The following is a 14,295-nucleotide window of genomic DNA, read 5'->3' on the forward strand; positions in this document are numbered from 1 at the left end:
TTAACCATTCCTACCTCCCCCTACCAACCCCCTACCAACCTTCTCAGCCTTTAGTAACCATCCTTCTACTCTCTATGAGTTCAATTGATTTGATTTTTAGATCCCACAAATAAGTGAGAATATGCAATGTTTGTCTTTCTGTGCTTGACTTATTTCACTTAACATAATGATCTCCAGTTCCATCCATGCTGTTGCAAATAACCAGACCTCATTCTCTTTTATGGCTGAATAGTATTCCATCGTGTATATATACCACATTTGCTGTATCCATTTATCTGTTAATGGACACTTAGGTTACTTCCAAATCTTAATTATTGTAGACAGCGCTGCAACAAACATAGGTGTGCAGATATCTCTTCAATACATTTGATTTCCTTTCTTTGGGGTATATACCTAGCAATGGGATTGCTGGATTAAATGGTAGCTACTTTTTTAGTTTTTTGAGGAATCTCAAAACCGTTCTCCATAGTAGTTGTATTAATTTACATTCCCACCAACAGTGTACGAGGGTTCCCTTTTCTCCACATCCTCGCTAGCATTTGTTATTGCCTGTCTTTTGGATATGGGCCATTTTAACTGGGGTGACATGATATCTCATTGCAGTTCTGATTTGCATTTCTCTGATGATCAGTGATGTTGAGCACCTTTTCATATGCCTGTTTGCCATTTGTAGGTCTTCTTTTAAGAAATGTCTATTCAAATATTTTGCTCATCCTTTGATCTAATTCCTAGAATTTTTTTCCTGTAGAACTATATATTCCTCATATAGTCTGGTCATTAATCCCCTGTCAGAGGGGTAGTTCACATAGACCTTCTTCCATTCTGTGAGTTGTCTCTTCACTTTGTTGATTGTTTCCTTTGCTGTGCAGAAGCTTTTTAACTTGATGTGATCCCATTTGTCCATGTTCACCTTGGTTGCCTGTGCTTGTGGGGTGCTGCTCAAGAAATCTTTGCCCAGACTAATCAGTGTCCTAGAGATTTTTCTCAATGTTTTCTTATAGCTGTTTTCATAGTTTGAGGTCTTATATTTAAGTGTTTAATTCATTTTGATTTGATTTTTGTATGTGGTGAGAGATGGGGTCTAGTTTCATTCTTCTGCATATGCATATCCAGTTTTCCCAGCACCACTTAATGAAGAGACTGTCTTTTCCACAGTGTATGTTTTTGAAACGTTTGTCAAAAATAAGTTCACTATAGATGTGTTACTGTTGGTTTTTATTAGAGATGTGGTGAGGTTTCCAATGCAGACCGTGAAGTAAGTAGATCGAACTGTCTAGAGAGATTCTGTGAGGCAGTGGACATAATAACCAGAGCTCACCTGGCAAAGGCACAAGGTAGGTCTCCTCGGGGAGGGCCCCTTCTCCCCACCTTCCATGGATCCCAGCCAGTCTGGGCTCCTGTGGCCTGGGTGTTCCCTGGTCAGGTGAAGAGGGCCAGTCCTGGCCACATTAGCAGCAGGCATAGACAGTGCGGCCCTGGCAGGAGTGGAAGCCCAGGGATACCTGTGTGGGGAATGTGAAGAACCTGTCCGGGGCCTCTAAAAACTAATGCATTCTGAGGAGGACTCATTTCTGATGAGTTCTTGGTTGGTGGAGGTTGGTATTTAGAGTAAAATGTGAACTCACTTTCAGCCACAGTTTAAGACAAGTATTATTATTTGGTTACTCTTGTTTTAGTAACAAGGCTCTGCTGGTGGACAGTGCTGAGAAAGCTGTGTTCCCTCTCTGCATTCCCCAGTGCCAGTGTCTGTCTCTGGCCTGAGACTCTGCATCTCTGGTCGCAGCAGCCACCCTCACACAGGCTGAACCAGGCAGGCAAGGAGCAGGGATCTTCTACCTGCTGGGAGGTTTGGTTTTTTTTTTTTTTTTTTTTTTTTTGAGAAGGAGTCTCGCTCTGTCGCCCAGGCTGGAGTGCAGTGGTACAATCCCAGCTCATTGCAAGGTCCGCCTCCCGGGTTCACGCCATTCTCCTGCCTCAGCCTCCCAAGTAGCTGGGACTACAGGAGCCTGCCACCACACCCAGCTAATTTTTTGTATTTTTAATAGAGACGGGGTTTCATCATGTTAGCCAGGATGGTCTCCATCTCCTGACCTCGTGATCCGCCTGCCTCAGCCTCCCAAAGTGCTGGGATTACAGGCGTGAGCCACCGAGCCCGGCTGGGAAGTTTGGTTAATGACAGCCTCACACATGCTGAATCTTCCACTCTTGGTGAGATTCTAGGGAAATTCAGCCCTTTTCTCAGGCTCTAGATCCAGAAGAAAATATTATAATAACAGTATGTCATCCCTTCTCAAATTCCAGGGCTTTTGCTCCTCAGGCTCTCAGCCTCCTTGGGTTTCTAACAACCTCATCACCAAATGCCAACAAAGCACTCCATGTCTAATGCATGGGTGGGGCTCACGCTTGCCAACGGGAGCCCTCTGTGACAACAGAAAGAGGCTGGCTGGCTGGCTGCCCAGGTGGGCACCCCCAGGCAAGGAAGAAGGATGTTTCTCAGGCAAGATTTATGAGCTCTGCATTCTGTTAAGAGAACCTGAGGTAGTAAGTGGCAATTGGGCTGCCATGATATTTTTAATGTAATTTTTAAAAATTATAATTTTTTATCCTCATATGAAAATGATTTTAAAAAGAGTAAACTCAATAAAAATTTCCCATAGTTCAATTAATGCAGTATTGTCCATATTATATTGTTTTCTCCTTTCAATACATAGTCATTTGAACATTATGTTCTTTTTCCACTTAACCTTATGTCGTATTTATTTCCCCACATCATAAAACCTCACTGACCCCCTCAGTGGCTGCATAACATCCCCTTCTACAGGTGTATCCAAATGTGCTTGACTGTGTCCTTGTAGTTAGATAGGGCCATGTGATTATTATATGTCAGCATGCTTCCGTTGTTCTTTTTAATGCAATGGCAATTAGTACAAAAGTCTTTGAATTTTGGCTACCTTTCTCAGGAGTCTATTTACTGGGCCAAAGTCTATGGTCATTTTGAAAACTGAGATACATTTTTTCAAGCATCTTGCTAACCATTTGTGACAGTGTACACTCCTAACCCTGTCAGAGAGCCACCTCTCCCACCCTCACACATGGGGAATAAAGGGTATCAGTGTATTCAACAGACTCTGGAGATTTAGACTGTATTTCCTGCAGAAATGAGAATTTGATTTCAGCTTGAGACTCTTGTTCAGTGAAATGGGAAATCCTGCACTCTAGTACCACCTAGGACAATGGTCCTTTCATTAAAAAAAAAAAAAAAAAAGCTTTGAAGCTGTGTACAATTGATAGCTTAAAAAGAGATTTACATAACTAGAATATGAAAAAGTATACATAAGCCATCTTTTCAAAAAGATTGAAAAATATGTGCATGAAAAGCTATACCCTTCAATTGTGAATGTTTTTCAAAGCCATGTAAGTAAAGATTCTTAAAGAACCACTGCTCCATCTTTACACTAATAATACATTTGTCAAGATATTTAAAAAAATTGCCTGGAAGATGCTCATGTTTATTGTATATAAGAGAGAAGTATTTCTATACATCTAAGAGAAAGTACCCTGGTTGGCCGAGTTCATTGATCTTGGAAGGATTGTCTTTCAGAAGGGCTGCTTTGAAGTGCCTGGTTTCTGTACCTTTCCAGCATCAGTTCTGCTGGATGTGCTTCTGTTTGGGAGCTGAAAGGGTGCAAGCTGAGGGTCTTTAGGGTTGAAGGGACTGGGAGAAAGCTGCAGCCGAGCCTTGGGTAGGTCCAGGCTTCTGAACACCACATAGTTCACTTCAACTTTGGCTGCTGACCCACGGCCCCCCAGACAGCCAGGGTAAAAGGAAAGGAGCGCTTGGCACAGGCTCTAAAGAGGTGGTGCCCAACACTAGCAAAATCAGAGACTTGGTGGGTAATGGAGACACTCATGCTGGCATGAGGGAACCACACAGAATAGGATAGTTTCCTCTCACAGCATGGGGAAGGCCAAAGGCTTCCAGGAATGGCATGTGGTGTCTCAGAGGCCTGAGCCAGCCATCTCTCCAATGCAGTCTGCTCAGCAAGTTGTCTTTACACACTGCCCTTAACTAGTGGCACCAGTTCTCCTGGCTGGCAGTGAGAGGCCAGGGAGGAGGGCCTGACATAAGCCTGGGCTTCAGCGAGGGGCTGCCCGCAGTTTCCCAGTTGCTACCAGAATAAGGCCCCAAAGTCTCTGCCAACGTGCATGACTCTGAGGTCTGCCAGATAGATGTGAAACTTTTCTTAGGTCACAGAGTCAGTCATCACAGTGTTGATTTGGGGCCAAATTATATCTCCTCTGTTATCAGGAAACTGGAAAGAACTTCATGAGCAAGACAAAATTTGAGAACAGATTTCTAGTTCTTTCATTTGACATTTATTGAGAATGTCTAGGGGAATAAAAAGGTTAAAAATATGCGGAACAATTGAAGCCAGTTTTAAGTGCAGTTTCAGCATTCACATTTGTCCACAGACATTTCAATTCAGGTGGGTGGGGGGTGTGCACACATACACAGCACACACATGTGCACATGCAAGCACACACACGTGCATGCACACACACACACACACACACGCGCACAGCAGCCATGTCTCAAATCCTTCCCATTTTAATGCCTAGCAGCCTATCCTTTGGCAGCTGGTTGGGGCTAAGCAGATGATTGATAAATAAGGTATACCATCCTATGTGGGAATTGGAGTGTGCATGTCTATATGTCTGGGTGTGAATCTATGTTTATGTGTGTTCTGATTTTCATACATCTGCTCACTCATTTCATAGATATTTGTTGGGCAACTTTTATGTGCCAGGCATTGAACAGTGATGTACAAGTCATGCTCCTGAGTGGGAATGGGACATAAAGGAATAAGTAAACTCTCAGGGAGAGTGGAGGCTGGGGTGGGAATTGTGGAGTGACTCATCAAGGTGAGGCCAATACCAATAAGGGTTCCTTTACAAAGTCCCCTGTGAGATGGGACCTGGATGAAGAGAAGGACCAGCCCTAGGAAGGGCAGGGACCGAGTACACAGGCAGAGGAACAGCAACTGTCACAGCCTTGAGGCTTCACTGAGGATATGGCACAGAGATATGTATCCTTCCCCCGCTTTCATTTTGTAGTTAATTATCTCTTCTTGGTAGGAATTAAAACGTAATAAAATACTCTTGTGAAAATAAAATATAGTAAATGTAAAAGGGTCAGTAACAAAGGAAAAGAGGGGATACCTTATATTTGTAATTGAGTTCAGAGAATTCGTGTTTTGTTTCTTTTTAAATGGTACCTGTGTTTAATTGTTTTTAATTGGAGAAGAAAAAGCCATGTAATTTAATGCTCAAAAATGTGTGCACCTATTATGTGTCAGATACAGGGCCAAGTGGTTTGCATTTATTATCTCACAGAAACCCTATAAACAACTCTAAAATAGGTAATGATATCATGAATGTTTGCATGACTAAACATAGAGGAAAAAAATGGCTTGCTCACAGTACACGATACCAAGTGGCAGAGCTGGAATTCACACCCGGGTCTGACTCCAAAGCCCTGATTCCTAGCAGTTATGCTCTGTGGACTCCTTTGGGGGCAATTAATTAATGTCCCCATTCTATAGAAGAAGAAAATGAGGCTCAGAAAGATTAAAGAATATGCCCAAGGTTGCTGAGCTGGTAAGGCAGGACCAGCTGCATAATTTGTGGGTCCTAGTATAAAATGGAAAAAAGGGGCCCATTGTTTAAAAATTATTAAGAAAGTTAAGACAGCCACAGCAGAGCGTTAAACCAAGATGGGGCCCTTCTGAGCATGAAACTGGTTGTAGAGCCAGGGTTGAAGGTCCAGCCTCCCTGATTCCTCACCACCCCTGCCTCCTTCCAGCTGAATTTCCAACCTGATGGTTGTAGACCCACAATAGCAGTTGATGAAATGTAAAAAGAATATGAATTCCTAAAAGCAAGAAGCAAGACATTCTTTTCTGGTTTTGACTTAGAAGTTGTCCAACCTGGCACAAGTGCTGGCTCTGCACCAACTGGCTGTGGGACCTTCAGTAAGGGACTCACTCTCTCCCCAGTCTGGTTTCCTCTCCCGTAAAGGAGGATAACATTCTCTCACAGAAATTTTGGAATAGTCCATAAGATCCAGGAATAGTCCTTTCCTTGTCTCCCCTGAGAGCAGGATTTGTGACAAGGAACCAAAATTTGGAAGCCTAATAAAATAGCCCATGTTTCTTAACCACTCATTGTATGTTAGGCACTCTGCTAAGCATTTCACATTTATCATCTTACTTAGTCATCACAACATCCCCATGAGATGCAGTTATGCTGTTTTCCCACTTTGCAGATGAGAAAATTGAGGCACAGAGAGGTTAAGTAACTGCCCAAGGTGCAGCAGCTGGTAAGCAGAGAAGGCGGGGTCTGGAGCCAGGTGTCTGACCCCTCACTTTCAGCCTCTGCACTCTACTGTCTAAGTGACACCTTGGCCCTACCCACCATTGGGTCCTGAGGAACTCATCCCTAGAGGCCACGCAGAGAGAGGAGAGAAGGCGAATCTCAGAAGTCAGCTTCTGTCACTCCCTTCCACAAAGGCCTTGAAGAGTCTGTTTCTGACACTCTAAATAACCCACTCCCTGGCCCAGCACCCAAGGTCCTTGTCATCTGGCTCCAAAGCGCCTCACCCTACACCAGGGCCCCATGAAGCCCTCCCGAGCCTCATATATGTCTGCACCTTCTGAGACATGGCAGCTGCTGGGTTGTACACTCAGAAGTGGAAGTACTATTCACATCATTTCCATCTGAATGGCACCACTTGAACCTGGAGCTGTACTGACATGGGGCCCTGATGAAAACATCCTGGAGCTCTCTTCTAGTCCAGCATTGCCCTCATTCTGCAATGCTACATTAACCATGCCTTTTATTTTCTAGTATATATTCTGATGTTTTGACATCTGGGGGCCTTACTGACCCTAGAGGGACTGTCCCTCTCGGGTTTAGCTGATTCTCAGAGATCCTAAACATCTCACCCTCTCACTTTTCATATACACTCCAACCAATCTGGAGCCCCACCCCTACACACCCCTTTTTGGGGCTCTTACACTCTGGGATACCATTCACCTGCCCTAATCACCCCAGGGTCAGGTACCAGATAACTATGTCCAAGAGCTGGCTGGAATTATTCAAACTAGCAAATCTTAAAATGCTTGCCCTGCCTTACCTGTTTCTTCCCATGGAAGCCACAGTAAAGCCTCGTGCCCACAGTTTCTTGCCCTCCTTCTGCCTCCTGGCTGACACTGGTACTCCTCTGCCCTCTCCCCTGCCTGTGGTGTGGTGTATCCCTGAATCTGAATCTGTCCAGTTGCAGGGTTAACACTCTTAAATTTAACTCAGTAGAATTGAACTAAACTTCACTGAATTGAAGTTAATTCCCTCTGGTGTGGCCCTGTCAGTGGTGACATCTGCATGGATTGATCGAGGGGTGGCTATCAGGAGTATTCTGCTGTTCTGGAAATCAACACCAGGACTAACCCAGCTGCTGAATGACGACTCCGAAGCAGTCTGGATACTTCACACCCTCGCTAAACATCCTATGTATGGCTCCTTACTGGTCCTGGGATTAAATCCAAACCTCTTACCCAGCATTCATCATCTGACCTTCATTTACCTCTCCAGCCCATCTCTGCTTCCTGACTCACCCCCAATTCAGATGCACTGGATGGTCAGTGGAGATGACAGCACTCACTGCTGAGCAAAGGTACCCCCCTAGCTTCTTCCAGTAGGAGGGGAAGACCCTTGGTGCCCAAATCAAAGCCACCCATCCCTCAGAGAAAGTCCTAAAAGATGGCAGATAGTGAATGCTTGCAGATCTGGCTGAAGTGTCAGCTGCCTGAACAATCCCTGTTCTGGGGTACCCCATTCTTATCCCTCTCACTCCCCAGTATCCCAATATCCAGCCACTCACTTTGTGTAAATCCAGCAATTTCCTAGAAATCCTGATGCTTCTCCAGCCATTGGAAGCTGAGATCAAGAAGAACTGGAGGCTCCTGTGCGTGCACATTTAAGGAAGGAAGCGTGTGTTTGCCACACCTACCTCTTTCCCTTTTATTATTCTGCATCGTTTCTGACCACAGAATTGGAACAATGGACTGAACGTTTTAGATTACAACAGCCCCAAAGCCTATGCTTTCCAGAAGTCTCTTAGATTAGCTTTATTCCCCCTGTAGGCATCTAATATGAAACTTCCAAGTGGTTAATGTTCTCTTGATAAGAAAACCTAAGTTACCCAAATGTAGAAGTAGTTATAATAAAATCATCATCTTTCTAAGTTCTCAATCCACAAAGAAGGGGTTTAAATCCCAACAGCTTTTTCAGGAATACTTACACGATAATTTAGGCCCAATTATTAAAACAGTAGGCAGGCTGCTACCTTTCTTTTCACTTAAGAAAAAAATTGAACCACAATTCATAAAGTAGTCTCTAAGCCCTTTATAAACTGAAAAGATTTTGTTTCCAAGCAGGACAGTTCAGAGAAGTTTGAGACACTCGTGAACCAATGGGTGGGATATTCCCATACGGAGCCTTCATGGGAAGGTCCCTGTGTTGGGCCCTTAGCCTGGCATATCTCATGCTACCATAAGCCCATGAGGGGATATAATTTTCCCCAATCTGCAGATGAAGCAATGGAGGCTATAAGATGACAGCAGCTTTGCTAGATTCACATGACTCGCATTTGGCAGAGTTGAGATTCCAGCCTGGATTTCTGCAGTCTTCAGTGTCAAAGCAAACCTCCAGCCCCCATAAGCTGCCCTCAAGGTCAGACACTGATAAAACTGACAACACTTCTTGATCTTTTGCCAACATTGGGATTATCACTATTTTATTTTTAAATATCAGCATAAATTGAACGTTAAACATGAATCTGTAAAAATTATAGTTGTCTCAGTTCTGGCAAATCCTCAGAATAGTGGAGGAGTTTTGTAAAAAAGCTATGTGGCCTGTAATTCTAGCACTTTGGAAGGCTGATGTGGGTGGCTCACCTAAGGTCAGCAGTTCGAGATCAGCCTGGCCAACATGGTGAAATCCTGTCTCTACTAAAAATATAAAAATTGGCTGGGCGTGGTGGGTGCCTGTAGTCCCAGGTACTAGGGAGGCTGAGGCAGGAGAATTGCTTGAACCCAGGAGGCAGAGGTTGCAGTGGGCTGAGATTGTGCCATTGCACTCCAGCCTGGGTGACAAGAGCAAAACTCCGTCTCAAAAAAAAAAAAAAAAAAAAATACTACATGGCCATGGCCTTGGGCAAGTCACACCAATTCTTAGGCATGGTTTTATCATTTGTGCAATTAAGATAACACTCCCCCACTGGGTCCCTGAAAGGATTAAGTGAAAGGATAGTAACATGCCCCCACACCAGGTCCCTGAAAGGATTAAGTGAAAGGATAGGTATAAAAGTGCTTGGCACCTTGTCAGTGCTTAGTCATTGATTTCCTCTTATGACTTGCAATAAATGTTATTGAATAAATGGTAATTTACCAATAATATATCTATTGGACATGGTGCTTGTGTTTGGTACTGAAATGACTTTGCATGTAATCCCCCCAAAATCCAAGGTGGTAGATACAAACTTTATACAAGATGAAACTGAGGCTCATGGAGCATAAGTGATTTGCCCAAAGTTACACAGTAAGTGGTAAGCATGGGATTTAAACTCAAGTATGCTGAATTAAACATCTATACTTTTAAAAACCATGCTATCCTACCCTCCAAGAGATGAGGAGGGACAGACATTTCTTGTGGTAAAGGCTGAACTTGATGAAATGTCTTTTACTCTCTTAACCCCACCCCAACTCCTTCTTGGAAAATGGAAGATGTTTGTGTGAGTGTCTCACTCTCTCAAGGACACTGTGTTTAGAAAGCTTCATCTATTTCTTTTACTATATGGTTGCAATTTTGCCTGCTCCTCATAAACCCTCAAAAACAAGCCTCTTGAGGTCACCAAAGCACTGGCAATTGTGATGTTCCTAAAACTCTTTTATACCTGATTTCTCCCTGGTGGCCAGAGAGGGCCCTGCCCTGCCAGCTAGGGGGTGAGGGAGAGGATGAAGTCCCTACAAGATTGTGCTTCCTGGCTTTGCCCTTCACGATTTACTTGCTTGTTTATTTGAACTCCTTTTAAAAAAGATTTGAGGTGGAATTTCTCATCATAGATAACCACCAAAATATCTACATGAGAAAGTGATGCCTGCAGCCTCTGCTGAATAAAGGCAATCAATGAGGAGGGTGTCTTGGGTTTCTCCAGAGAAAAGGCCTCCAGAGACCATGACCAGAGGGGAGGTATTATGGGAGGGCTCTTCTACACTAGCAGAAACAGGAAAACCTCAAGACTGGTGCCGCAGGGTGCACACCAAGCTCCCGCTCCCGGCACAAAACTGCTTTCTCCATTTTCAGTTGACAGAAAGGGAGTTTATGGAGGGTTTGGGGAGAGAGGAGAGATAGACAGTTCTATATAGAGAAGGGATAGATGGTTCAGCAGGAGTGAAGATACAAGCAGGTGGGATCAGTACCAGAGAAGCTGCAAACAAGCCATGGATTCTGTCTGCAGCTCAAGAAGCGCTACCAAGGCAGCAATCAAGGTTAGATGTCTGGGGCTGCCCGGATCCACCCAGCAAATATTTCCTATCAAAAGATAGCCTGTAGGATTCTGTCACAGTTTCTACCACTAGTGAGCATCTACTCTGTGCCAGGCACTGACTAGCACGATGGGGCCTCAGAGGCACTGTGAAGCTTGGAGTCTAATGCTGCAGTCTAATGCTGAAAATACTGTAGAAGCATGGAGGAGAGAGGGCATCTACCTAGACTGGAGAAATCCCAGAAGGCCACGTGGAGGAGGTGTCAAGAGGGATAGTGATAGAAAGGGAACCCCAAGTAGAAGAAACAACAGAAATACACAGTGGCACAAAGCATTTTGTACCTAGGACACTACACAGCTGGCCATGTGTGTGGAGGGCTTCCTATGACACTATGACTTTAGATACACCAGACAAAAAGCCACCTTTTGCTCCAGTGGTTTGTCCTTAAGATTGCATTTGAGGCTTTTGGAGCATGGGCTGCAGCAACTTCATGATCTCATCCTCTGGGAGGGGACGGGCTAATCCAGATACAGCTCCTAAAGACTATGAGAAAATAACATAGAATTAGGGATATTCTCCTTTACAATTAGTCACTCTCATCCAAACATCCTCTTATCGTAAGTGCCCTAGGGATGAATCTCACGTCCGTAATGTGCACTCTCTACTTGTGACACACTCTGAGAAAACCCCATAAAGGGCAGCTGGTGACCATGGGGGCTCAGAGCTAAACTCAGATTGCAAAGGTACCTGAAATGTGTCAAAGTTGTGATGCAGGAGGGCGGATTGTCTTCTTCCTTGCCAGTGAACAACATTGATCAGTCCCTACTGCACGCTATGCACACATTTTCACACTCAATCCTCACCTCAATACTATTAGGTCAGTGCTATGGTCCCCATTTTCTTGATGAGATGCCTGAGGCTTGGAGACCTTCAGTAACCTGCTCAAGAACTTCCTGACCTTACAAAGCCAAGCCAAGATTGTTGCTGCATCTGCTTTACACATGCTTCCCTGAGGCTTCCCCCAATGCATTTGTCCTTGATATTCAGACCTCAGCTCAGAGGTTAAGTCTCAAGCTAAAGGAGCCCCTCTCTATTACTGGCTTTTCCTTTCATAGCACTTACTCCTTTCTGTTAGAGCAGCACAGACTTATTCATCACCTGCCTCTCTCCCTAGGCTCCTGACTTGTTTACTGCTGTACCCTTTGTACTCCAAGCAGAGCCTGGCACATGAAGTTGCTCAGTGAACAAAACTGTCTGGCTAGCCCCAAAGCCCAGTCTCTTCCAAGACAATGGTATCACCATGGTGGCACCAGTGGCCCACTGGGAACTGAGTAGCCTTCTGGTAACTGCAGCCTGATACCGAGTCCCACAATGCAGGACTTTCTGAGTTTCTCATGGGTGAGGTCAGGCGACTTTATAGATTTGTATTTCTACTTCAGCAAAGGGATATAATCTAGCAATGTTCTATGTGACAAACATTTGGGATTAGTAAACTAATAGCACCCATAACTCACATTGCTTGATGACTCAGAATCACTCTTCTGCACATAAGTCTGGCTGAGGATGGCTGCACAGCTGTCTCAGACATGTGTCCTCGCAGAGCGTGGGATGTCCGCTGTGGCAGGCAAACACACATCGTCAGTCACTGGGAGCCTGCCTTGGGTCCGCTCTGACTTTCAGGTGCTGCTGTTATTATATCAGTCAATTCCTGTGTACACTCACTTGTAGAGTTTGTATGTGTTGATTGCTGTGTTCTTGCATGGTGCCATTTTAATCGTGATTTTGTTCCTCTCTAATGCTTTATCATTTCCACATTATTTTTTCACTAAAAAGCAGTGACAAGACCATGAGACCTACTTTAGTGACTCACAGTTCTGAGTGTCTGAGAATCCTTTCACCCTACCTTGTGACCTCATGAGATCCTTGAACAACCATGCTTCCTTTTGTTTTATAACAAGGCACATGCCTTCCTAAAAATTACCATGTGAGGCAAAGTTGAAAAATGGGGTGAGAGGCACAACACTCAAAAATGTCATCGGTGGCACATTAGAAAAAAAGGAGAAAGAGAAAACATTAGCACAATATTGCACAAGTACTACAATAAGTACGGCACCTTGCCTTGAGGAGATCTGACATTTGCCTGTGAAATGAATGTAAGAAGGGTTGCCTCCCCCAGGTACTGAAATAATCTGTACAACAAGCCCCCATGACACAAATTTACCTATATAACAAACCTGCACATGTACACCTAAACCTAAAATAAAAGTTAAAAAATAAATTTTGAGATACTAAAAAAAAGTTTGGGGACGATGGGGGTTGCCTCTGGTGTGTTGTTGTGAAGTCCTTGAAGGAGTATCTGGGAAATGAATGAAAAGTTGTAACTGCAGGCATGGACGGGTGTGGCTCATAACACATGGTGAACTAAGTAGCTGGTATATGTTTGAGGGTGTGACTGTGTGTGTGTGTGTGTGTGCTCATGTGAGTGTGCGTGTGCCTGCACATGTTTTGTGTATTCCTACGTGGCTCAGTGCAGCTGGGTGCAGTTTTCTGTGTTTGCCTAATATTTCCCATGGAGAAAACCCAATGTAAAACTGCCATTATTCTCAAACTGTTCCCTAATATCTAATATATGTGTTGGGGCAAATAAGTCATAGGAACAAATTCACGTTTCTAAAAGAAATGTTCCAGCAGAACTGACTGCACCTGATTCACTTTTCATCCTTTCCTTGTTTGTTTAGACTGGACCAAGAGGATTGAGTACCAGCCTGGCTCCGGGAGCATGCCCCTGTTCCCCAGCATCCACCTGGAGACGTGCGATGGAGCCGTGTCTTCCCTCCAGATCGTCGCAGAGCTGCAGACTAATTACATTGGGAAGGGTTGTGACCGGGAGACCTACTCTGAGAAATCCCTTCAGAAGTTATGTGGTAGGTTTTTCCCTTTTGGGATTTTTAAAATCAATTGCTTTTAAATGATGTATACCAAAAAAGCATATCTTATTGTCTTAGGCAAGAATCACCCCTCCCTTCCTGCACTGATATGTGTAATTCCTGGATGGATTTTAAGTTTACTTATGGCAGAAGGGTTGGAAGGCCCAGCTTTTGGCACTAGACTCCTGACTCAGACTCCATTTATTAGTTATGTGGCCTTGGGCAAGTGACATGGAAAAGCAAAGCCTTTGCTCTTCTTTGGTAAAACAGAGATTAAATGGCAGAATACTTTCAGGAGTAGCTAGGGCAGGGCCCAAAGAAACATGAGTTCCTTTCTGCCCCACTGGTTTAGAAAGAGCAATCAGACCAGACCCAGTATGAAGAGTTAGTAGTGTCAGTCACCTGGAAAGGGATTGGTCTCCTCCCCAAAGCGCCAGCTATATAATTTGTGGGGCCCAGTGCAAATGAAAATTTGGGGCTCTTGTTCAAAAATTAACAAGAGTTTTACAACATAGACAGCAAAGCATTAAACCAAGTAAACACAACTAAGCATTGGGCCCTATATGACTGCTCAGGTTGTTACTGACAAAGCTGGTCTTGCCAAAGATGGAGTCTTTCCTTATTCAGTAACACAAAGCCAATACACAAAACCAAAAGTGAGTGTCAAGCAGTGCAGGCTTTATTCAATGGCTGTGGAATTGAGAAGCAGGAGCATGGCTCACAATCAACTTCTCAACAAGTGAGGGTGAGGGGCTTAAGATACA

General features: G+C 44.2%; 1 protein-coding gene across 1 annotated transcript in view; it reads left to right on the forward strand.

The window, feature by feature from the left end:
* The window catches only part of CLSTN2 (calsyntenin 2), a 639,444-nt gene that overhangs the window by 505,731 nt on the left and 119,418 nt on the right, over positions 1–14,295 (forward strand). Inside the window, exon 6 of the mRNA XM_054480135.2 lies at positions 13,343–13,528. Coding sequence (XP_054336110.1) covers positions 13,343–13,528 — 186 coding nt within the window. The remainder of the gene's footprint in view (positions 1–13,342; positions 13,529–14,295) is intronic.

Source organism: Pongo pygmaeus, chromosome 2 (assembly GCF_028885625.2).
Source record: "Pongo pygmaeus isolate AG05252 chromosome 2, NHGRI_mPonPyg2-v2.0_pri, whole genome shotgun sequence".
Lineage (NCBI taxonomy): Eukaryota > Metazoa > Chordata > Mammalia > Primates > Hominidae > Pongo > Pongo pygmaeus.